Below are 24,200 nucleotides of genomic sequence, written 5' to 3'. Positions count from 1 at the left end.
TATTTTTGGCTTTCCGGGATCTTGTAATTTAGGAAGCGGAGGATGCAAAACACAAGAGTGGGAGGCCCGGTGCCGTGGCTCAAGCCTGAAATACCAGCACGTTGGAGGCTGAGGTAGAATCGCTTGAGCCCAGGAATTGGAGACCAGCCTGGGCAACATGGCGAAGCCCACCCCGCTACCCCCCACCACCCCAAAAACCAAACCAAACCAAATTAGCTGGGCGTGATGGTGCCCGCCTGTGGTCCCACCTACATGGGAGGCTTAGGTGGGGGGATTGCTTGAGCCTGGGAATTAGAGGCTGCAGTGACCTATGATTGCGCCACTGCCCGCCAGCCTGGGCGACAGAGCGAGACCCTGTCTCAAAACAAACCAAAAACTGAAAACTGAATGGTGGTTCAAGACAGGATTTTTTTTTTTTTTTTTTTTTTTTTTTGAGACGGAGTCTCACTCTTGTCGCCCAGACTGGAGTGCAGTGGCGCGATCTCGGCTCACTGCAACCTATGCCTCCCGGGTTCAAGCGATTCTCCTGCTTCAGCCTCCTGAGTAGCTGGTATTACAGGCGCCCGCCACCACACCCGGCTAATTTTTGTACTTTTAGTAGAGACGGGGGTTTCGCTATGTTGGCCAGGCTGGTCTCGAACTCCTGACCTCGGATGATCCGCCAGCCTCGGCCTCCCAAAGTGCTGGGATTACAGGCGTGAGCTACCGGCGCCCAGCCTGAGCCACAGCGCCAGGCCCAGAAATGATATTTCCGTCTTTTTAATGCTCCATTCAGCTTCCTGGTGCGAACCACATTGCTAGGAAAAGCTAGACTGTATCCGAAGACTAGTTAGTGTTCTGAGAAACCGCCGGGAACTTTGTTTCCCGAATCTTTGCAGAGTTGCGGTTAGAGAGGGGACATTTTTTCTTTCCTGATCTATGGTCACCTGGAACTTAAAGGTGCTTGGATCCATTTTCCAGCAGTCCTTGATCGACCTCGGCTCTTTCTTAAAGAAGGACCTGGGGGCGAGGAAGAAGGCGCTGAAACACTTTTAAGTCTCTCCAGGGAACTGCCGCAGTCTCTAACCTTTCGTTCACACACCCCTGATGGTGGCCATTGGACTTCGCTTCCCGGCAAGCCTCCGCAGACTGGCCTCACAAAGGGTCAGGTCTGGACTATTCCCCAGCATGCTTGGAGCTCATGGGCGATCCCGCCCCCTCAGTCAATGGGGAGGATACGTCGAACTCCATTTCCCAGAACACACCAGGGCTCGCTGTGGCAACTGCACTGAGGCCTTGGTGCTGACTACACTTCCCGGCAGGGACTGCGGTCCAGCGTACCTGGAAAGAGGAGCGCGTAAACCTACTCCATTTCCTCGCCCATCTCCGGAACTGCAGTATCCACTTGGGGCTTAAAAACCACCTGAGACTCCATTTCCCGGCGTGCTTTAAAAATCGCTTTACACCTGCAATGCGGTGAGGGCGTGGCGACGACTCCATTTCCCGGCTTGCCTCACGGCCCGAGACCCGCAGGTTCACGCGGGCCGACTCAATTTCCCAGAGCGCACCGAGCTCTGGGAGGCATACACAGCTAATAGACTGAGTGAGTGGACTCCGTTTCCCAGCGTGCATCAGGCTCTCTGCTTCCCAAAGTGCTTCAGGGCTCCCCGTCGTACAGTCGGCTGACAGATTACCCTGGACTCCATTTCCCGTCGTACAGCGTGACCCGTCGTTCCCGCCCATCATTCCCGCGGTCTAGTCTGAGGCTTTTGTGGACTTCATTTCCCGGCGTGCCACGCGGCTCTCTGTGCGGGCCGAGGGCGGTGACGGCGGCGCGGACGACAGCCGGACTGCATCTCCCGGCGTGCCCCGCGGCGGGCGCTGGGCCGGAGCCGGAGCCCAAGCCAGAGCGGCGCGGCCTGGAAGAGGCCAGGGCCCGGGGGAGGCGGCGGCAGCGGCGGCGGCTGGGGCAGCCCGGGCAGCCCGAGCCCCGCAGCCTGGGCCTGTGCTTGGCGCCATGAGCGGCGGCGGGCCTTCGGGAGGCGGCCCTGGGGGCTCGGGCAGGGCGCGGACCAGCTCGTTCGCGGAGCCCGGCGGCGGAGGCGGAGGAGGCGGCGGCGGCCCCGGAGGCTCGGCCTCCGGCCCAGGCGGCACCGGCGGCGGAAAGGCATCTGTCGGGGCCATGGGTGGGGGCGTCGGGGCCTCGAGCTCCGGGGGTGGACCCGGCGGCAGCGGCGGAGGAGGCAGCGGAGGCCCCGGCGCAGGCACTAGCTTCCCGCCGCCCGGGGTGAAGCTGGGCCGTGAGTACTAGTGGCGCCCGTGTAGGGTGGTGATCAGGGTTCCCAAAGCTCCTCAGACATCCATCAGATTCTTTCATGTGCTTAGATAGGAGCTCGAGGTCACTATGCCTCCCCATACCGGGGATCCGAGCCCTCTTCCTCCCAGGAAAAGGAGTCTTGGGGTTACCATCTCTTGGAGATCAGAATTACTCGTGGATCAGAATTACTAACACTCAAAGAAACAGGGGTTACAAGTCTCTGTTCTTCCATTATTGAGGTCTTGGGTCCTTGAGCCTTAAGAACAGGTATCTGACGTTGCTATTCATTATAATATTGGATCAGAGGTCACAGTCGCTTGCAAATGGGGATCTAGGGTTATTGTCTCCTAAGAGAACAAGAATAAGACCAACCCCGAAAAAGAGGGATCTGCATTCGCTGTCCTTCAGAAGATGGGGATTTGGAGCGAATATCACTTAGAAGCAGGGCTTTGAGGTTACTGTGTTTTGTCCCCAAAGAATAGGGCCAGGCTTTCTAAACCTGGTACTCAGATCATCTTCCCTATTAAAACCAAGACCTGGCATCATTACCCACCCTAAATCTTGTTGAGCTGTACTGCCAATGGTGAGAATTAATAGTTACTGCCTCTTAGATATAAAGACATTGGGAGTCAGCATATCCTTCAAACCAAGTCCATAGTCCATGTTTTAAAATACATGGCTTGGTGTGTCTCCTTTAACAAAAATGGAATGGAGCAGGGTAGGTCACAGTTTCCTACAGAATATGGATCTAAGCTTACACTTTTTAAATAATTGTTCTAAGGTATGGTGTCATTGGCTCTGAAAAAAAAAAAAGTGATGTAGGGTTATCTCCCTCTGAAAGAACTTGTCACTGGCCCCTCAAAATGGATTTGGTGGCCGGGCGCGGTGGCTCACGCCTGTAATCCCAGCAGTTTGGGAGGCTGAGGTTGGCGGATCACCTGCGGTCAGGAGTTCGAGACCAGCCTGGCCAACTGGTAGAACCCTGTCTCTACTAAAAATATAAAAAATTAGCTGGGCGTGGTGGCGGGCGCCTGTAATCCCAGCTTCTCGGGAGGCTGAGGCAGGAGAATCGCTTGAACCCAGCAGGCGGAGGTTGCAGTGAGTCGAGATCGTGCCATTGCACTCCAGCTGGGCAACGAGAGCGAAACTGTGTCTCAAAAAAAAAAAACCAAAAAAATGGATTTGGTTCATCAGTTACTCAAAGGGGTCACTATCCTCTAAGAATGGCACCAAGGTTTGCCACCATTTGAATAATGGGAATTGGGAATTATAGCTTTCCTTCAAAGGACTGAGGCTGGAATAGCTCCTTGATAATAAAGGTCAGGTTCATCATTCTCATAATTTGGTGCTTGTCCATTAGGGACCACCCACATATAGTGAGGGGTCTGGGTCTCTGGACCACTCAGATGAAGAGGTCAGGTCAGTGTTTTTTTCTAACCTCAAAGTACCAAAAAGTGAGGGTCAGGGCACTGGCACATATAGCAGGAGAGGACATTCATTTCTGTCACCAAGAACCAGTAAAGTTACCAGCTCTACAGGGGAGGACTTAGAGGTCAGTATCCTCTAGGCTGTGAGAGAGGTTAGTGCTTTCCTAAAGTAGGAGTACCTCAGGGTTACTGCTCCCTGAAGTGGAAGAGGCTCGGTCAAGCCTTCTCCAAATAGGAGGGGCCAGAGGGCAGTAGATCCAGAGTAGATGGAGTCAACATCTGATGTCTCCCAGTACCAAGATGGACCAGTGATCTGTTGCTTCCTAGAAGTAGAAATTTGGGGTTGCCAACCCTTGAAGCAGAGAGATTTAGGTATCAATATCCTCCTATGTGGAGGGGAGCAGGACTTAAGATTCCCAGAAAGGAAGAGGGGAAAAGTCACTGGGAAGGTCCCAGCATCCACCTTTCCTCAAAGAGGTGGAGGGGACAAAGAGGTCCCCAACGAGCTTCCTGCAGAGATTTCCCTTCCTCCCACAGCCCCAGGATAGGGTGATGCGCAGACAGGATGGGTCAGTGGATCGTGTATCCCCTTTGTTCCCCAGGTGACAGCGGGAAGGTGACCACAGTCGTAGCCACTCTAGGCCAAGGCCCAGAGCGCTCCCAAGAAGTGGCTTACACAGACATCAAAGTGATTGGCAATGGCTCATTTGGGGTCGTGTACCAGGCACGGCTGGCAGAGACCAGGGAACTAGTCGCCATCAAGAAGGTTCTCCAGGACAAGAGGTTCAAGGTAGCTTGGGCGGGATGGGGACAGGGAGGTTTGGGGACTGGGTGTGACTGGTGGGAGAACCCCAGCCAGAGAGCTGGAGGCTTGGGTTTCAGAGCCATGGGCCAGAAGAGAAGGGGGAAAAGAGGAAATGAGACCTGTGGAAGATGGGAAATGTGGATCCCAGGAGAGCCCAGAGCTTTTACTGGGCATTTGCTCAATGTAAGTGCTTAATAAGCAAATTCTTGTTTAATTTACATAAAGATTCTCTGAGGGTAGGTACTGTGGTTATACTCATTCTAAGTGTAAGCTAAGTTTAAAAGCAGGGAAACAAACTCAGATAAGAGGATTGCCTGAGGTCACAGAGCAAGTGCCCCAGTCAAGGCTGGAATCTGATTCCCAAACCCTCTACCTTAACCATTTGGTTACACTTCTTCCCAGGAGAGAAAGGGACCTGGCAGGGCTAGCGCGGGTGGTTCTGAAGGTCGCGCTCTTCCCAGGTGTTTGGCCAGCGCAGAATGGAATGGAGGTGCCCTGTGAGCTAGGAGAGGCTCAGGGAACTAGAAGGAGATGGAGGAAGTGGAAATTGAGGAATAATTGGTGTTTAAGGGCCTGGCATTTGGAGGTTAGACTAGTCTGGATGTAGGAGAACTGAGCCTAGACTGGAAAGGAACCAGACCAGGGCCTCGGTCTTGGCAGGGAGGGCCCTTGGGCAGGAGGAGCTCCAGGGTGTCAGAATTTGATTGGAGTTGAGTTCCAGAAGTAAGAGGGATGTAGGGGCAGGGAGTTCCTAGGCCTCACTGAGGAATAGAGAATGGGGAAGAATGCTGAGACCGCATTCTGGGAAAAGTCCAATGCCTGGAGTCTGGTACTCAGGATCCTAGATAGAGTTCGAGGACCCAGATGCTTCCACAGGACCAGAGTGAGCTGGATGGCCACTACCTGTCTGTTGTTGCTTGTGCCAGGTAGGGGGGCAAGCCTCATGTGCCCATGCCTGATTTTTTTTTTTTTTTTTGAGATGGAGTCTTACTCTGTCACCCAGGCTGGAGTGCAGTGGCACGATCTTGGCCCGCTGCAACCTCTGCCTCCCAGGTTCAAGCGATTCTTGTGCCTCAACCACCTGAGTAGCTGGGATTGCAGGCATGGGCCACTATGCCTGGCTAATTTTTTTTTTTTTGTATTTTTAGTAGAGACAGGTTTTTGCCATGTTGGCCAGGCTGGTCTCAAACTCCTGACCTCAAGTAATCTGCCCCCACCTCGACTTCCCAAAGTGCTGGTATTACAGGCATGAGCCAGCATACCTAGCCCTGATTTTTCAAGACAAACTGAAAACTGGATTTAGATGTGAAATCTTTTTTTTTTTTTTTTTTTTTTGAGATGGAGTCTCATGCTGTCACCCAGGCTGGAGTGTGGTGGCATGATCTCGGGTCACTGCAACCTCCGCCTGCCGGGTTCAAGCGATTCTTCTGCCTCAGCCTCCCTAGTAGCTGGGACTATAGGCGTGTGCCACCACTCTCGGCTAATTTTTTGTATTTCTAGTAGGGACGGGGTTTCACCATGTTAGCCAGGATGGTCTCTATTTTTTTTTTTTTTTTTTTAAGACAGAATCTCGTTCTGTCACTAAGGCTGGAGTGCAGTGGTGTGATGTCGGCTCACTGCAACCTCTGCCTCCTGGGTTCAAGCGCTGCAACCTCTGCCTCCTGGGTTCAAGCAATTCTTGTACCTCATCCACCTGAGTAGTTGGAATCACAGGCGTGCGCCACCATGCCCAGCTGATTTTTTTGTATTTTTAGTAGAGATGGGGTTTTGCCATGTTGGCCAGGCTGGTCTCGAACTCCTGGCCTCAAGTGATTTCCCTGCCTTGGCCTCCCAAAGTGCTGGGATTACAGGGGTGAGCCACCATGCCCAGCTGTTTTTTATTTTATTTTTATTTTAAGGCTGGGTATGGTAGCTCACGCCTGTAATCCTTGAACTTGGAGAGCCCGAGGCAGGATGATTGCCTGAGACTAGGAGTTCAAAACCAACCTGGCCAACATAGTCAGGTTCTTTTAAAAATAATAATAATAATACATTTTATCTTTTTTATTTGTTTTATTTATTATTATTATTTTTTGAGACAGAGTCTGTCGCCCAGGCTGGAGTGCAGTGGCGCGATCTCAGCTCACTGCAAGCTCCGCCTCCTGGGTTCACGCCATTCTCCTGCCTCAGCCTCCCGAGTAGCTGGGACTACAGGCGCCTGCCACCATGCCTGGCTAATTTTTTTTGTATTTTTAGTAGAGACAGGGTTTCACCATGTTAACCAGGATGGTCTCAATCTCCTGACCTCATGATCCACCCACCTCAGCCTCCCAAAGTGCTGGGATTACAGGTGTGAGCCACCGCGCCTGGCCCCGGCCTATCCTTTTTGAAACTTTATTTTGGAGAAAAAAATCAGAAGATGCCATTTGGCTTTTACATGTCAGCAATAAGTTGAAATTTTTTTTTTTTTAAAGTGGGGTGGCTGGGCGCGGTGCCTCACGCCTGGAATCCCAGCACTTTGGGAGGCTGAGGCCTGTGGATCATGAGGTCAGGGAGGCCGAGGCAGGTGGATCACGAGGTCAGGAGATCGAGACCATCCTGGCTAACGTGGTGAAACCCCATCTCTACTAAAAATACAAAAATTAGCTGGGCGTGGTGGTGCATGCCTGTAATCCCAGCTACTTGGAAGGCTGAGGCAGGAGAATTGCTTGACCCAGGGAGGCAGAGGTTGCAGTGAGCTGATATCGAGCCACTGCATGCCAGCCTGGCAACAGAGCAAGACTCTGTCTCAAAAAAAAAAAAAAAAATGGGGTGAAGAAAACACATCTGTGGCCTGGGTTTAACCTGTGGGCTTCCAGCTCCTGTGGGAGGGGAATAGTCTGGAGACAAGGAATTGGGGGATACTCCAGGGGACCTTGGAGCTGGGACACAGGGAGTAGCTGCCTGGCTGTTGTTGGGAGTGAGTGTGAGTAGGGAGGAGCAGCCGAGAGAGTTGGTCATATTCTGAGACTCTCCCTTTGCCCTCAAGAACCGAGAGCTGCAGATCATGCGTAAGCTGGACCACTGCAATATTGTGAGGCTGAGATACTTTTTCTACTCCAGTGGCGAGAAGGTGAGATCACGAGGTGGTGGTGGTGGGTTGCTCCAGCCATTTTCCTGCCTGCCTGCCTTTCCCCCACTGCTCCCTGCATACCTTCCTTCCCCCTCCTCACTCTTCTCACAGTGCCTCACACCTCTCCTTTGCTCCCTGCAGAAAGACGAGCTTTACCTAAATCTGGTGCTGGAATATGTGCCCGAGACAGTGTACCGGGTGGCCCGCCACTTCACCAAGGCCAAGTTGACCATCCCTATCCTCTATGTCAAGGTAGGCCAGCAGGTGGGCTGCTGGAACCCAGGCCCACAAAGCCAGGGGCTCTGGAGCCTCCTGCCTTTTATGGGATCCCTCATCCGCCAAGTTTATGTTGGTTTTTGGAGGCCCCATGTCCCCTGCTGTTGTTCCCATAACCCCCAGAGATGGAGCTCGCCTAACACAGGGGAGGGCCAAGGCAGGCAAGGCCTGACTGAATCAGGAAGGCAGCCTGACACCTGGGGTTGCAGAAGCTGCCAGGTAGTTGCTCAGGTCCATACAGGGAGTCCAGTGGCACCAGAGATGTTGGAGTTAGCTCAGGATAAGGGGGTGGTGGGGACCAGGATTGCACAGAGACAGCTGATGAGGCCAGAGTTCGGGCCTTTAGAGCCTTGGCTGGGGGTAGGTGGGAAGGAGTTAGGGCTGGAGGAAGGTTAGCATCCACAGAGCCAGGAATGCATCTCCGTCCATCATCTGTGCAGGCTCATTCCCCAGTGCCTGGCATCGTGCCCTGGGTGTTACAGACCTTCAGGAGGTGTTTGAATGAATGAATGAATGATTGCAGCCCAGGGATGATGTGGCGAACAGGCTGGAGCAGCCTACTGCATTGGAAGGAGGTGGGTGGGTTTGTTTGCTGAAGGTCACTTGGGGCCCAGCTGCTGCTCCTGCTGGCTTTACGTACCCAAGCACGGGTGAGCCGATGTGGGCTCTACCAGTGGTGTGGCTGTTGGACCTCACTTCCCAGGAGGGGAGCTCTCTGGTTTGGCGAATCTGTCCTGTGGCTGCCTGCATACGGGTCCCAGGGCTGAGGAATTCCAGAGGCACCACTGACTGCGACCTAGGCCTTGGCCTTGAAGAGCTCTCAGTTTGGTAGGGTAGAAAGGCGTCATCACAGAAAACTATTAAATGAACTAGCTGCTGCCATACCAGAAGGAGCACAGGGAATTCTGGAAATGGAGGAAGCACCCAGCCTGGTTTGTGGGTGAGAAGGATCAAGGAAGGCTTCCTGGAGGAGACCAAGCACAGGGCAAGGAAGTGGCATCTTTGGCCGAGGGGAACTGGAATAAAAGGAAGGGGGCCTAGGAAGCAGCCATGTCAGGACCTGGTCTGCCTAGGCCCTGGGGGATGCAGCAGTAACTGAAACTCAAAATCCTGCTCTCATGGTACTTCTGTTCTAGTCAGTGGGAGGGAGAGTGGCAGGAAAATGGAGCTGGAGAGGGGGCAGGCTCAGGGGTGGTTTTGATTGTCGGATTAAGGAGCCAGTGGTTTTGGTGAGGGGGAAGCTGAGTGCCTGGCTCCCTAGCCTGTTTTATGACAACCTCCCGATGTACCTTACTCATCAGGCTTCTGCCAAGGGTTGTGATTAAAGCAGTGGTTCTCAGAGTGTGGTCCGGGGACCAGCATCAGTGCTGGAGAGCTTGTTGCAAATGCCTCATTCAGAACTCACTGATCAGAAACTCTAAGAGTGGGGCCCAGCAGTCCCTGTTTTTTTGTTTCTTTTGAGACAGGGTCTCACTCTGTCACCCACGCTGGAGTGCAGTGGTGCGATCTCGGCTCACTGCAACCTCCGCCTCCTGAGTTCAAGTGATTCTTCTGCCTCAGCCTCCCGAGTAGCTGGGATTACAGGTGTGCACCACCACGCCCGGCTAATTTTTGTATTTTTAGTAGAGACGGGATCTCAACATGTTGGCAAGGCTGGTCTTGGCCTCCCAAAATACCGGGATTACAGGCGTGACCCGCCACGCCCAGCCAGTAGTCCCTGTTTTAACAAGTCCTTCAAGTGATTGTGGTGCACATTAAGAGAACCAAGGTTTCAAACGGGTTTCCCCAAAGCTGTGGGGGCAGCAGGGAGAGTGGGCCTGGAAGGGCTCTTCAGGCCAAGCTGGTGGGGTAGTGGTGCTGTATGGGGAAAGCTGGGCTAAAGTTCTGCTATCCTGTGCCTGCCGCAGGTGTACATGTACCAGCTCTTCCGCAGCTTGGCCTACATCCACTCCCAGGGCGTGTGTCACCGCGACATCAAGCCCCAGAACCTGCTGGTGGACCCTGACACTGCTGTCCTCAAGCTCTGCGATTTTGGCAGGTGGGCCTGGGGCATTTTGGGTGGCTGAAGAGGCAAGGGGGACCCCAACCCTTGCCTCACGTGTACCCCTGCCCATCTCTTCCCACAGTGCAAAGCAGTTGGTCCGAGGGGAGCCCAATGTCTCTTACATCTGTTCTCGCTACTACCGGGCCCCAGAGCTCATCTTTGGAGCCACTGATTACACCTCATCCATCGGTCAGAGTTACGGGAGGGTGGCGGGGGGAGTGGCAATCTGGGAAGTTTTGGAGTTTTCTGTGTGCTGTATGCCAAGCTTGGTGATGAAAGCTTAACTTCTGTTCTTGTATCCAGTCCTCACAAACTTAGGAGGCTGATGCTGTTGAATGCTAATTTTACAGATGAGCTTAGAGCTGTGAGGCCGCCTGCCCGCACTGGCACCACTGGGACTGGGCAGGACTGGGATTTGAAAGCTGACCTGACTCCAGAGTCCATACCAGCTCTGGAACCTCCCTGTCAGCCCTCTGTTCTCAGCTAGGGGGAAGGGCTGCCGGAGACCTTGGGGGAACCGGGAAGCAAGGCTTTGCCACCATGAAGGTGCAACTTGCTCCCAGGGCCTCTGTGTCCTTCCCTGTTTGTGGGGACAACTGCCATTTTCCAGGCATGAGGGGAAGTCTGAATTGAGGGAATGGGCATGAGAGTTTGAAAGGGCACCTTCCACAGCAGCATGACGAACTGTGGAGTCCTTAGGTATGAACTCGTGCTGTGGGGGTCAAGGTACAAAGCAGGGAGGGGTGAGACTGCCAGGCTGCAGCTCTTCTCATGGGCAGGAGAGAGGCTGGAACAAGAGGAAGGCAGTCCAGGATTTAAGGCTGTACCTTCCTGTGGCCCAAAGAACATGGGTGCCTGTTGGCAGGTTTGGGCCTAATTTGGTCTGTCGTCGAAGGCTAGCGGGAGAGAAGGAGCTCATTGGGGTCCTTAGCAGAGAGAGGAACTGAGGGCTGGAAACACACCTAGACTAGAGAGTGCAGCAAACGCAGGGTCAAGGTCGGGCCCATGTTTCTAAGCTGCATGTGACCTTGGGCCAGGTGCTTTGTCTTTGAGAAAACGGGGCTCCTGATACTCTTAGGATGGCCATGAGGAATAAAAGCATTGGGAGGTTGGTGGCCCTACTCGCCTAGCCCTGATGCTCCCTCCATTTCCCCTCAGATGTTTGGTCAGCTGGCTGTGTACTGGCGGAGCTCCTCTTGGGCCAGCCCATCTTCCCTGGGGACAGTGGGGTGGACCAGCTGGTGGAGATCATCAAGGTGAGGGGCGGGGCTGGGCTGGGCAGGGGGTGGGGCTGAGGGATGGGGCCCTTGTCTCAGACCCCTCCCTCTCTTTACAGGTGCTGGGAACACCAACCCGGGAACAAATCCGAGAGATGAACCCCAACTACACGGAGTTCAAGTTCCCTCAGATTAAAGCTCACCCCTGGACAAAGGTGGGGCAGGGCTAGGGGCTCAGGGCAGTATGGCTGAGAGCTGGTCCCCCTTGGAGGTCAACTGTTCTGTGGACCTAGCCTCAGAATCATGGCTTGGGAGGATTTGAAGAGTTATTCAGGGATCAATAACATCCATCCGCTTTCAAAGTTTATGGCATTTTAAAAGTTGAGAACCCACAAGTAAATTCAAGATTCCAATTTTTATGGAGGGTCAGCAGGGCTCATATAGTCCCAGACCTGGGCTGCCTGCTTACCCGATACAAACTGACCTCTCCTTAGTGGTTGGGCCTTAGTTTCTTCATTTGGAAGGTGGGGGTGTGGGAAGCAACCAGTCATAACTTGCCGCAGGCACTGTGGCAGTGAGATAACAGGAGTATGCCAGTGTCCAGGGCATCTCACCCTCATGACCCCTGCACCCATCCTTCAGGTGTTCAAATCTCGAACGCCGCCAGAGGCCATCGCGCTCTGCTCTAGCCTGCTGGAGTACACCCCATCCTCAAGGCTCTCCCCACTAGAGGCCTGTGCGCACAGCTTCTTTGATGAACTGCGATGTCTGGGAACCCAGCTGCCTAACAACCGCCCACTTCCCCCTCTCTTCAACTTCAGTGCTGGTGGTGAGGGCATAGCCTGGGATCTGGGGAGTGGGGCGGGGTAGGGGGGCAGCCAAAGATTGTGAGGAGCTTGGTGTTGAAGCAGGAGTGGGGAGCTAAGGGCAGGGTACAAGGCAGGCCTGGGGCTCAAGAAAGATGACTCCCAGATTCAGGGGGAATCGAACCTGCTTCAGTTGTGCTTTACTGTGATCTGCCTCGTGCTAAGCTTTTTCTGGTTTTTCATTGAGAGAGGTCTGTGGCTGAAGGTGTCCACAAACAACTGGCCTTCCCAATAGCTGGGTTCCCATTTGGTGCCCATCATAACCCTGCTGTAGTCTACCCTGACTAGCATGTCAATTCCTGTTTCTAGAACTCTCCATCCAACCGTCTCTCAACGCCATTCTCATCCCTCCTCACTTGAGGTCCCCAGCGGGCACTACCACCCTCACCCAGTCCTCACAAGGTAAGTGGGGACCATCTGCTGGGGGTTAAAGTATCTCTCAGCCTGGAGAGGGTGGGGCTGTTCGCTCAGTGGCTGGGTTTCCTGAATGTATTTTTAAATCATTGACATTTTGATGGCATAGGAAACACATCTTACAACATGTGAATGACCACCTTTAGAGGGTATTCTTGCGTACAAATGTTTAAATGTGTTTAATGCCAATGGGAAAGCCAGAGAAATAACGTCTGGCCTGAACACAAACAAAAAGTTGAATTCGTTGCCCAAGTTTTTTTTTTTTTTTTTTTTGCGCGATAGAGTTTCACTCGCCACCCAGGCTGCAGTGCAGTGGCTCGATCTCGGCTCACTGCAATCTCCACCTCCTGGGCTCAGGCAATTCTCCTGCCTCAGCCTCTGAGTAGCTGGGATTACAGACACACACCACTACGCCTGGCTAATTTTTGTATTTTTACTAGAGATGAGGTTTCACCATCTTGGCCAGACTGGTCTTGAACTTCAGGTGATTTTCCCGCTTGGCCTCCTAAAGTGTTGGGATTACAGGCGTGAACCGCTGTGCCTGGCCATGGTGCCCACGTTTAAAAATGGGGCTATTTTATGTAAAAATTCAGATTTCCTGTTTCTCTTGGGGAAGAAAATCAGATTGGGCAGCAATGGGCCCGCCCATCCTACTGACAGTAGACAGTGGGCGCCCTTTATATTTTTTAGACGGAGTCTTTTTCTGTCGCCCAGGCTGGAGTGCAGTGGCACAATCCTGGCTCACTCCAACTTCTGCCTCCTGGGTTCAAGTGATTCTCCTGCCTCAGCCTCCTAAGTACCTGGGATTACACGCGCATACCACCATGCCTGGCTTATTTTTGTATTTTGAGTAGAGATGGAGTTTCACCATGTTGGCCAGGCTGGTCTCGAACTGCTGACCTTGTGATCTGCCCACCTCGGCCTCCCAAAGTGCTGGGATTACAGGCGTGAGCCACTGTGCCCAGCCCAGCCACCGACTTATATGGAGCCTGGCACTCTGGTGTGTCACTCAGTTACTATCCTGGCCCTTTAGCACTTGAGTTTGCAACCCTTCACCTAAAGTAACAGCTTGTAACTTTTAATGTAGCATCTATGACAAGAGAATTCCTACTTTTGGGTTGGGCGAAGGGGTGTCTGAAAGGCAAAGGCTAACTCTGCTCCTTCCCTGCCTCCCTCCAGCTTTAACTGAGACTCCGACCAGCTCAGACTGGCAGTCGACCGATGCCACACCTACCCTCACTAACTCCTCCTGAGGGCCCCACCAAGCACCCTTCCACTTCCATCTGGGAGCCCCAAGAGGGGCTGGGAAGGGGGGCCATAGCCCATCAAGCTCCTGCCCTGGCTGGGCCCCTAGACTAGAGGGCAGAGGTAAATGAGTCCCTGTCCCCACCTCCAGTCCCTCCCTCACCAGCCTCACCCCTGTGGTGGGCTTTTTAAGAGGATTTTAACTGGTTGTGGGGAGGGAAGAGAAGGACAGGGTGTTGGGGGGATGAGGACCTCCTACCCCCTTGGCCCCCTCCCCTCCTCCAGATCCCCTCCCCTCCTGTGTCCCTTGTAAATAGAACCAGCCCAGCCCGTCTCCTCTTCCCTTCCCTGGCCCCCGGGTGTAAATAGATTGTTATAATTTTTTTCTTAAAGAAAACGTCGATTCGCACCGTCCAACCTGGCCCCGCCCCTCCTACAGCTGTAACTCCCCTCCTGTCCTCTGCCCCCAAGGTCTACTCCCTCCTCACCCCACCCTGGAGGGCCAGGGGAGTGGAGAGAGCTCCTGATGTCTTAGTTTCCACAGTAAGGTTTGCCTGTGTACAGACCTCCGTTCAATAAATTATTGGCATGAAAACCTGCTTTCTGTCTGGCTGCCTGTTTCCGCTGAGGTGGTGGGGGCTTCCAGCGGGGGGACTGTTCTGGGACGGGAGTGAGCTGCATCTCAGGCAGAGGGCTGTCCGAAGGCCCTGGCTCAGGTGCCCAACCTTCTCACACCGTGGCTTTCTCTGCACGTGTGGTGATGAGCTCCATCTGGGTTATCTGCTGTAGAGGCCTAGGAGGAGCCTGCTCCATGACCCAGCATAAATCATCTGCTTCTGCTTAGGGAGGGAGGGATTAACCTCCCAGTAACTGGTGAGCCAATTGGGGATCAGAGAGGGGAAGGCCATGGAGCTTAAGTGACAGAGGAGTCAGGACTTGAACAATGGGCTGTCTGTCTTAGCCCAAGCTGCCTGCTGCTCTAGGGTCTGGGGGGACATGAGATGATGAGGAGTCACTCAGGCCAAAACTTAGCCTGCTTGTAGACTCTTTGTTGGGTGGCCATGGCTGGAGGCGGAACCCTAGAAGATTCCAAGCCTTCATTTCCAAGTCTTAAACAGGACACCTACCTGGTCCACCTCTTAGGGATGTTGGGAAGTGACAACCCTGTGAAGGTGGGGGCAGATAACTTGACTTTTATCCTCACTTAAAACATGCTGGGGCCAGATAGGGGGGCATGGGCGGAAGGAAATGTTATCTCCTCCACATGGCACCAAGCAGTGAGTGTGGCCAGGACACCCCAGAGGTGGAAGGGGGCCTGGGGAGGAGCAATGGGTATGCCCCCTACTGGATTCCACCGGTGAACAAAAAGGGAGGAGTTTCAAATGTCCCAGATGGAGTGAAGGGACTGTTCCTGTGGGGTCTGGGCTCTCCAGTTTGCTCACCCTACTCCAGGGGCATCTTTACACTGCCTGGGATAGGACAGACCCTGCCCCTTCCTTGCTCAACACCACCCAGATTTCGCCTGGTTTGTAGTATCAATGAATGAATATACAGAGCAAGCTGATGGATAAGGGGGAGGATGGCTGTTCTGGGCGAGGGGCAGACCTTGGGATCCTGGGGACGCCTTCCTCCCTGCTACTCACACGTGGTCAGCCGTGAAGTCAGTGAGGTGTCCCTCACCCTTCTACCACCCCATGACCCCTTCCCAGGTCCAGCCCTGTCTTCTGCTGGACCATCTTTAGCTTCCCACTCACCCCACTTTGAGCCCAGATCTAACACCAGTTACGACCCTCCCCCAACCTGGAACTACTCAGCCAGCTTTCAAGGCCTTCCAAAGTCTAGGCCTCCCTCCTGGACAATTCCATCCCCAACTGCATTCTGCCTCCCCTGCCTGAGCACCCTGGGCTGCAGGGGCCTGGGAGGAGCCTATCAGGAATCACCTGCATCTGCTTAGGGAGATAAAGACTATTACGGCCGGGCTCGGTGGCACACACGTGTAATCCTAGCACTTAGGGAGGCCAAGGCGGGCAGATCACCTGAGGTCAGGAGATTGAGACCAGCCTGGTCAACGTGGCAAAACCCCGTCTCTACTAAAATACAAAAATTAGCTGGGTGCAGTGGTGGGGGCCTGTAATCCCAGCTATTAGGGAGACTGAGGCAGGAGAATCGCTTGAGCCTGGAAGGTGGAGGTTGCAGTGAGCTGAGACTGCACCACTGTGCTCCAGCCTGGGCAACAGAGCAAGACTCCATCTCAATCAATCAATCAATCAATGGAGAGAAAGACTATTATCCTAGGTAACCTCTGAACAAGGTGGGAATCTTCTTGCTCTCAAGACCTTTGATGTTTCGAGGCCCCTTCAAATCCCAATAGCTCTGACACTGGTTTACTTTTCCTCTAGTTAGAATGAATCTTCCTCTGATCCCCTACCCCTGCACAAGTTTCAGGTCTTAATCACTCAGAATAGTATGGGTTACAAATGTGGGCCGCAGGGGCCTCCCGTACTCAAATCTCACATCTCTGCCTAGCTGTGAAACCTTGGGCAAATCTCTGTCCTTAGTTTTTTTTTCCTTTTTTTTTTTAAGTGACAGGGTCTTGCACTGTTGCCCAGACTGGAGTGCAGTGGTGTGAACACAGCTCACTGCAGCCTCAATCTCCCCCATATCAAGCAATCCTGCCTCCGCCTCAGCCTCCAGAGTAGCTGGGAATACTGGTGTGCACCACCATGCTCGGCCAATCATTTTTATTTTTAATAGAGACAAAGTCTCTCTCTCTTGCCCAGGTCTTGAATTCTTGAGCTCGAGTGATCCTCCTGCCTCAGCCTCCCAAAGCACTCGGATTACAGGCATGTGCCACCAGGCCTGGCTAACTTTTAATTTTTGTAGAGATGAGGTCTTGCTGTTGCCCAGGCTGGTCTCGAACTCCTGGCCTTAAGTGATCCTCCTGCCTCAGTCTCCCAAAGCATTGGGATTGCAAGCGTGAGCCACCACACCTGGCCAGTTTATTTTTATTTTTATTTTTATTTTCTTTTGAGACGGAGTCTCACTCTGTCACCCAGGCTGGAGTGCAGTGGTGCGATCTCGGCTCACTGCAAGCTCCGCCTCCCGGGTTCACGCCATTCTCCTGCTTCAGCCTCCTGAGTAGCTGGCCACCACAGGCGCCCGCCACCACTCCTGGCTAATTTTTTGTATTTTTAATAGAGACGGGGTTTCACCGTGTTAGCCAGGATGGTCTCGATCTCCTGACCTCGTGATCTGCCCGCCTCGGCCTCCCAAAGTGCTGGGATTACAGGCGTGAGCCACCACGCCCAGCCACCAGTTTTAAAAATCTATACAACAAGAATAATATGAAATCTATGTCACAAGCCTGTTGGGATCATAGTACACATACAGTGGTAAGTGTGGTGCTTGCCTCAGGTAGGCAGTCAGATGAATAACTGGATGGTCTCCAAATACACCAAGAGCTCACCCTCTTGCAGTGCTGTCTGCCTGGAATGTTCTTTTCCTCTTTCACTACCAGATTCCTACTTTTCCTTCAGGGACTACCTTCTCTAGGAAGTCCTTAACTCCTGATCTCCCACCATGGAGGTCTGTTTCCTGGGATCCCATTGTCCCTGCACATCCCCATCACAGCCCTGAGAAGCCTTAGGCCTGACTCATCTCTGCCCCCAGCATCACCCAGTATGGGAGAAGGGAGGCTTTAGGACACACAGGCTGAATGAATCAATGAGACACACTCAGAGAGGAAGCTATCTGTACTTGTGTGTTTCTCCTACCAGATTGTGCATGCCTCCTGTGGGCAGAGCCTGTGCTGACTTGCTCCTGGGTCTCCAGCATCACCCAGTCTGGAGCTGAGGACCTGGGTACCTACAGATTTCCTTCCACACTGTCAGAATTGAGATGAAGGAAGCCCAGAGAAATCAAGTACCCTCCACCAGGCAGAGCAAAGTCCTGGGTGCCCAAAATCCAGGGAAGGCAAGGGCTGGGGGTACAAGCAGAGGATCTGAAGAGGTATATGAGAGTGGCCAGCACAGACCTGGCATAAGCTTGGTGCTCAGTGAAGGTTACCTGATGTTGCTGGGCACCAGGGTGATGCAGTGCAAAGGGCTTTGGCCAACCCGCTTTGCAGCATAGCTGGGTGACCTGGTACAGATCACATCGCACCTCAGAGCTTCAGTTTCCCCTCAGGCAGAGAAAGATGACAAGAGAAGCCTGGAAGGGTTGTTCTGGGGAGTCAGTGGGTAAAAGAGGCCAGGGTGGATCCTGGCACACGGTGGGTACCAGACCAGTTTGACAGAGGAGGTCCTCTCTCCCCAGAGGTACCCACACTGGCTGTTGCAACCAAACCCTTTTGTTGTTGCTTTTCAGCTGCGTCACACGAAGGCCGTGTCCAACTGCAAGAGCCCGCCTGCTTCACTGGCCCCCAGTGCAGCCTGGCACAGCTGCAGGGTGTCCTCAAGCGCCAGTGGCTGGGATGTCTCAATGATGGCGATGGTCTCCCCCAGCTCTGTGCACATGATAGTCTGTTGAGGCTCTGGGGGTGGGGGTGGGGCAGGAGGTGGTGATCTGGGAGGCTGTAGCGTCAAAGTCCGAGCTCGGGCATGGACCCGCTGATGCAGTCGCAAGCCCGCCATGGCGCGGAACCAGCGGCCACAAGTCCCGCAGTAGTAGGGACTCTTGTTGTAGAGACCAGTGATGGGGAGGCGGGGGGCGCGGGCAAAGGCGACTGGCCGCAAGTGCAACCGCCGGTGCTGCTGCAGGTTGGAGCTCTGTGTGAAGCGCTTGCCACAGTCCAGGCATTGGTAGGGACGTGCACCCGTGTGGGTCAGCTGGTGGCGGCTGAGGTTGGCCAAAGAAGCAAAGGTCTTGCCACATGAGTGGCACTGGAAGGGCCTCTCACCCGTGTGTGTCCGCAGGTGGTTGCGCACGTGGATCAGCTTCTTGAAGCCCTTGCCACAAACCCCACAGCGGTGACGCCGTTCAGGGGGCCCGTGTACTGCACGCCGGTGCCGGGACAGCCGGGAAGCTGAGGCAAAGGACTTGGAGCACTGTGGGCAGGGCAGCTGGGCAGGTGGGGCAGGGGGTGGTGGTGGAGGGGTGGGCTCCGCTGGAGCTGGGGGAGCTGTTGCTCCTGTGGGAGGTGTCCCGCTTTTGCCGGCGTGAGTGCGCCGGTGGTAGAGGAACTTGGTCATGTTGCTGAACGTCTTGCCGCAACGACAGCGATGCAATGGGTTGGCAGTGTGGGCCCGCCGGTGAGCCACCAACGTGAGTTCTGTGCCAAAGCCGCGGCCACAGTCTACACAGAGGTAGCGGGCTTCCCCGCGATGCAGCCGCAAGTGCTGCTCAAGCGATGCTGCTTTCTTGAAGACCTTGGAGCAGGTTGTACACTCATGTGTGCCACCAACATGGGCCCGCCCATGAGCCTGCAGCCGGTTGGCGGAGCTGAAACTGCGCTGACACTGGCTGCAGTGGAAGGGGTGGGCGGCAGATGCCGGGCTGTGAGCCGTCCGCCGGTGTTGCCGGCGAGCCCCTGCTGAGGGCTGGTGCTGGGGACAGTCCCCGCAGCCCTGAGCCCAGCCAGCTGTGGACTCGTCACCTCCCACAGCATCATCACCGACCTCTGCCATGGCCTCCTCATCCTCCGTCTCTTCATCATCTTCATCCTCCTCCTCATCGTCCTCTTCCTCCTCCTCCAACCCATTGCGCTCCTCTTTCTCTAGGGAGTCAAAGTGGGTGCCCTGATGCTCCAAGAACTCCTCAGGGGTGGCGCAGAGGGTAGAGCACTCAGGACACTCATAGGGCTCCATCTTGACTTCGGATGGGGGAGAAGGTGGAGGCAGTGGTGTTGGGGGAGGCAAAGGAGGTGGCACTGGTGGCTCAGCTACCGTAGCAGAAAGGTGCTGGGCCTTTCGATGAGCCACCCACAGCTCGGGCGAGGGGAACAGCTCCTGGCAGTCCCAGCACTGGTATTGGATCTGGTTTGCAGACTCTCGGAGGTGGGCATCCTGGTGGGCCAGGAGCTCCCCAGGGGAGAGGATGAGCTGGCTGCATTCACCACACTGGAAGGGCCCCTCAGCACCCGGCACCAGCTCCGGCTCCAGGCCAACATTCTGTGTGGTCAGTGCCTCCTCCTCTGAGACAGCAAGCATGTGCTGCTCCTGGTGTGAGAGGACTTCCTCCAGTGTGTTATAGAGGCTGCCACACTCAGAGCACATGAACTGGTGATGCTGGAAGAAGAGGGATGAGGCAAGGGCCTCCCCAGGTGTCATCTCAGTCACTTCTGTTGACATCTCCATCATCTCTGCCGACATAGGTGTTGACATCTCCACTGCCCCTGGTGACATCTGTGTTGGCATCTCGGCCACCTCAGCCACCACCTCTGCCATTGTGGGGAAGGCAGTGCCTGGAGAAAGAGGGGCAGGAGCCAGTGAGACAGCAGGAAACCAAGGGGAGGTGGAATTCTCTTGCCCATCCCACTACTCACCAGCCTCTATCGCTCAGGAAGTCTTAATCCACTGTTTCTGCTTCAGTCTTCCGTGATCCCATGTCTCTGAAGCCTACACACACCCCACGGCAGCCTGCAGGAGAGAAACAGCACTCAGCCCAGCCTCTTTTTTTTTTTTTTTTTTTCTTCTGAGACAGAGATTTGGTCTGTCACCCAAGCTGGAGTGCAGTGGCACAATCTTGGCTCACTGCAACCTCTCGCTCCTGGGTTCAAGCTATTCTCGTGCCTCAGCCTCCTGAGTGGCTGGGACTACAGGGGTGTGCCACCACGCCTGGCTAATTTTTGTATATATATATATATATTTTTTAGTAGAGACAAGGTTTCACCATGTTGGCCAGGCTGGTCTTGAACTCCTGACCTCAGGTGATCCACCCGCCTTGGCCTCCCAAAGTGCTGGGATTACAGATGTGAGCCACCACCCCGGCCAACAGTCCGGCCTCTTTTTTTTTTTTTTTTTTTGAGATGGACTCTTGCTCTGTTGCCAGGGTAGAGTACAGTGGCACAATCTCGGCTCACTACAACCTCCACCTCCTAGGTTCAAGTGATTCTCCTGTCTCAGCCTCCCGAGTAGCTGGGACTACAAGTGTGCGCCACCATGCCCAGCTAATTTTTGTATTTTTTTGTTGTTATTGTTGAGATGGAGGCTCGCTCTGTCGCCCAGGCTGGAGTGCAGTGGTGCAATCTCTGCTCACTGCAAGCTCTGCCTCCCAGGTTCAGGCCATTCTCCTGGCTCAGCCTCCCGAGTAGCTGGGACTACAGGCGCCTGCAACCACGCCCGGCTAATTTTTTGTATTTTTATTAGAGACAGGGTTTCACCGTGTTAGCCAGGACAATCTTGATCTCCTGACCTCGTGATCTGCCCGCCTGGGCGTCCCAAAGTGCTGGGATTACAGGCATGAGCCACTGTGCCCGGCCAATTTTTGTATTTTTAGTAGAGATGGGGTTTCACCATGTTGGCCAGGATGGTCTCGATCTCTTGCCCTCGTGATCCGCCTGCCTCGGCCTCCCAAAGTGCTGGGATTACAGGTGTGAGCCACCACACCCGGCCCAGCCAGCCTGGCCTCTTTACCGACAGGGCCAGGCACACCTTTTCTGAGAATACCATAGCCTTTGCCTGCGTGCAGCTTTCTCTTTGTGCAATGCTTTTCCTCTGCCTCTTACATATACACACACAGATACACCCAAGTGTTTAAAAACACAGGCCCTGGAACCAGACTGCCCTTGGCTTGAATCTGAGCTCTACCACTTACTTCCTCTGAGGTTGTCTTCTTACCTGTAAAATGGGGCTAAAAGTAGTACTGACACAAAGTTCCTGGTACTTGTAAAGGTCAGCTGTAACCCTGTGTAGTTCTCCAGAAAGATTGTTTTTGGACCCTAAGTCTTTGATGTTGCTATTCCCTTTGCTAAGAAACTTCTCTCCTCTTTTTGTCTGACAAACTCCTACCCAGCACCTTTTGTGAAGCCTTCTCTGACATCTCTACATCCTCAGGGTTCCTATGGTATCTTGTGCCACCTCTATCATGGCAAATATCATGAGTTTGGGGTGGCATCTCACTGTTCCTCACTGGACTGAGAGTTTGTGGGTCTGATTCATTGTGGAGGCTCCAGTCAGCAACAAAACCTCTGAGCAGGGACAGGAATTTTAACTTTCAAACTTCCCTCTATATGCCCCATCTTCCCTTCTACGTATGTGGGCTCAACCCCACCCAGGCCCCTTCACACAGCAGGGACTCAGAGTACACTCAACAAATGACTGCCTCCCTCCCAGGCCTAGCAGCTAATTTTATGAATTCAAACCCACCTTCTTTACCTCTTTTTCACCTAATCTATTAGTGCCAGAGGGCAGGTGGAGTCTGGTTTACAGCCTTGCATATAGAAGTTGCTCATATTGCCGGGCGCAGTGGCTCACGCCTGTAATCCCAGCACTCTGGGGGCCAAGGCAGGCGATCACAAGGTCAAGAGATCGAGACCATGCTGGCCAACATGATGAAACCCCGTCTCTACTAAAAAAAAAATACAAAAATTAGCTGGGCGTGGTGGTGCACGCCTGTAATCCCAGCTACTTGGGAGGCTGAGGCAGGAGAATGGCTTGAAACCGGGAGGTGGAGGTTGCAGTGAGCTGAGATTGCGCCACTACACTCCAGCCTGGAGACAGAGTGAGACTCTGTCTCAAGGAGGAAAAAAAAAAAAAAAGTTGCTCATATTAAGCACCTAGACGGTAGCAGTTTAGCCTGCACATCACTGAAGCATGTCCAGTGCCAAGAACAATGTCTAGCACACAGTACATATTTAGTGACTGAGAGATGCTCCCAGGCCAGGTGTGGTGGCTCACATCTGCAATCCTAGCACTTTGGGAGGCTAAGGTGGTTTGATCACTTGAGCCCAGGAGGTGGAGGCTGCAGTGAGCCTCCCTTGGGAAGTGAGACCTTGAGAGGTTGTTTTTTTTTTTCCTCTTTTTGAGACAGGGTCTCACTCTGTTGCCCAGGCTGCAGTGCAGTGGTGCGATCTTGGCTCACTGAGGCCTCCACCTCCTGGACTCAGGTGATCCTCCTGCCTCAGCCTCTTGAGTAGCTGGGACCACAGGTATCTGCCATCATGCCTGGCAAATTTTTATTTTTATTTATTTTATTTTACTTTTTTTGAGACAGAGTTTCTCTCTTTTTGCCCAGGCTGGAGTGCAGTGGCACGATCTCGGCTCACTGCAACCTCCGCCTCTTGGGTCCAAGCGATTCTCCCGCCTCGGTCACCCGAGTAGCTGGAACTACAGGCATTCACCACCGCGCCTGGATAATTTTTGTATTTTTAGTAGAGATGGGGTTTCATCATGTTGCCCAGGCTGGTCTTCAACTCCTGACCTCAAGAAATCCACCCACCATGGTCTCCCAAAGTGCTGGGATTACAGGTGTGAGCCACCACACCTAGCCCCTGGCTAATTTTTAAATTATTTGTAGAGAGAAGGTCTCCCTATGTTGCCCAGGCTGGTCTCGAACTACTGAGCTCAAGCAATCCTCCCACCCAGGCCTCCCAAAGCGCTGGAATTACAGGTGTGAGCCACTGCCTGGCCGACCCTGAGTTTAACTGTCCCTATGCACAGTCCATTTCTACCAGACCAACTTCCCCATTAGACTGTGAATTCCCAAAATACACAGCCCAGTACAGGGCCCTGCTTTCAGTTAATGCCCAATACATACTCCTTGAGTAAATTATTCACTAAAGGAGCTGGAGCTAAACTTTCCTTATCTACTATTCCAATCCCCTTCCTAATTTTTGAGTTGCCAGGCCCCTGCACACAACAGCCATTCCACAAAGGACCCTCCTGGAAGTAGGCAACCAGGGGCCCGAGAGTTCCATTTTTCCTTGATTACAGCCCCATTTCCAACAGAGAACTCCCCTAGGGCGAGGCCCAGTGCCTGCTGCAAAGCTTGCACAAAGCAGGTACCCAATAAATGTCTACGAGGTGGCCCGGGAGACTTGAAATTTGCCCTTTCCTCGTCTACGATTCTTTCTCCCACTCTTGAATTGTGAACTACTTAGGGAAGGAATGGGGGTTTTTCACACAGTATATCAGTAAGTCTTTCCAGGAAGGAATCCACTAGGGCCCTGGAAATTCAACTTTCCCGCTTTACAACGCTTGTCTCCTACCAGACTGAGCTCCTCGGCAGGGTGAGAGCTCGCAGCAGTGGGTGGTGGGCGAGTTCCAGCGTAGGCTCCCGCACACTAAAGGAGCCCCAGGGCACACAGGAAGGAGTGCTCTCCTTCCAGCCCGCGCCGCTCCCGCCCTAGCGCAGGCCCCAAGGCTCTTCGATCCCTGCAGACCCCTTAGTTTTCCTTCCGCCCCCTCCGTCCGCCCAGCGTTCTCTTCCCAGTCCAGCCCCGCGCGGCGCCCTCACCCGTTTCTCTTATCTCCTGCAGCCCCTGCCGCTCTTGACACAGACCCTCGGATCCAGGCGTGTGGGACCCCTCACTATCCACACCTCCCATTGGGCGGTGCCCTTACCCGTGGCGACCAATCAGAGC

The 24,200-nt window shown here is 53.8% G+C and overlaps 2 protein-coding genes across 4 annotated transcripts; one reads left to right on the top strand and one right to left on the bottom strand.

The window, feature by feature from the left end:
- Nucleotides 1-1,771: 1,771 nt before the first annotated feature.
- On the top strand, nucleotides 1,772-14,280 carry GSK3A (glycogen synthase kinase 3 alpha). 2 transcript variants are annotated; one of them, XR_010153880.1, is made up of 12 exons: nucleotides 1,866-2,279; nucleotides 4,326-4,513; nucleotides 7,536-7,619; nucleotides 7,761-7,871; nucleotides 9,803-9,933; nucleotides 10,022-10,128; nucleotides 11,098-11,195; nucleotides 11,276-11,371; nucleotides 11,799-11,985; nucleotides 12,332-12,424; nucleotides 13,616-13,804; nucleotides 14,075-14,280. XR_010153880.1 is itself a non-coding variant. In XM_530044.7 (11 exons), exons 1-11 carry the CDS (start codon nucleotides 1,997-1,999, stop codon nucleotides 13,687-13,689), a joined length of 1,452 nt encoding a protein of 483 aa, XP_530044.5. In that variant the 5' UTR covers nucleotides 1,772-1,996; the 3' UTR covers nucleotides 13,690-14,280. The 2 variants fall into 2 exon arrangements, 1 of the variants encoding a protein (XP_530044.5); XM_530044.7 differs by having other exon boundaries at nucleotides 1,772-2,279; nucleotides 13,616-14,280.
- Nucleotides 14,281-16,679: 2,399 nt separating this feature from the next.
- ZNF526 (zinc finger protein 526) lies at nucleotides 16,680-24,191 on the bottom strand. Of its 2 annotated transcripts, none has more exons than XM_001153532.5 (3): nucleotides 24,074-24,191; nucleotides 20,163-20,256; nucleotides 16,680-20,081 (listed from the first exon to the last, which is right to left on the bottom strand). In XM_001153532.5, exon 3 carries the CDS (start codon nucleotides 20,062-20,064, stop codon nucleotides 18,052-18,054), a length of 2,013 nt encoding a protein of 670 aa, XP_001153532.1. In that variant the 5' UTR covers nucleotides 20,065-20,081; nucleotides 20,163-20,256; nucleotides 24,074-24,191; the 3' UTR covers nucleotides 16,680-18,051. The 2 variants fall into 2 exon arrangements, with proteins under 2 accessions (XP_001153532.1, XP_003953555.1); XM_003953506.6 differs by having other exon boundaries at nucleotides 23,826-24,149.
- Nucleotides 24,192-24,200: the final 9 nt, after the last annotated feature.

The sequence above is a fragment of the Pan troglodytes genome, chromosome 20 (genome assembly GCF_028858775.2).
Source record: "Pan troglodytes isolate AG18354 chromosome 20, NHGRI_mPanTro3-v2.0_pri, whole genome shotgun sequence".
Taxonomy (NCBI): domain Eukaryota; kingdom Metazoa; phylum Chordata; class Mammalia; order Primates; family Hominidae; genus Pan; species Pan troglodytes.
The sequence above is the reverse complement of the archived record's forward strand: the minus strand, read 5'-3'. Positions and strand labels throughout refer to the sequence as shown.

What these genes read in the sequence shown, in the direction of transcription:
- GSK3A (XM_530044.7), top strand. Translation starts at nt 1,997, where the DNA reads ATGAGCGGCGGCGGGCCTTCGGGAGGCGGCCCTGGGGGCTCGGGCAGG. An exon ending in GCCCGGGGTGAAGCTGGGCC is followed by an intron (nt 2,280 to 4,325) that starts GTGAGTACTAGT and finishes TTTGTTCCCCAG; the next exon opens with GTGACAGCGGGAAGGTGACC. An exon ending in TCTACTCCAGTGGCGAGAAG is followed by an intron (nt 7,620 to 7,760) that starts GTGAGATCACGA and finishes TGCTCCCTGCAG; the next exon opens with AAAGACGAGCTTTACCTAAA.
- ZNF526 (XM_001153532.5), bottom strand. Translation starts at nt 20,064, where the DNA reads ATGGCAGAGGTGGTGGCTGAGGTGGCCGAGATGCCAACACAGATGTCA.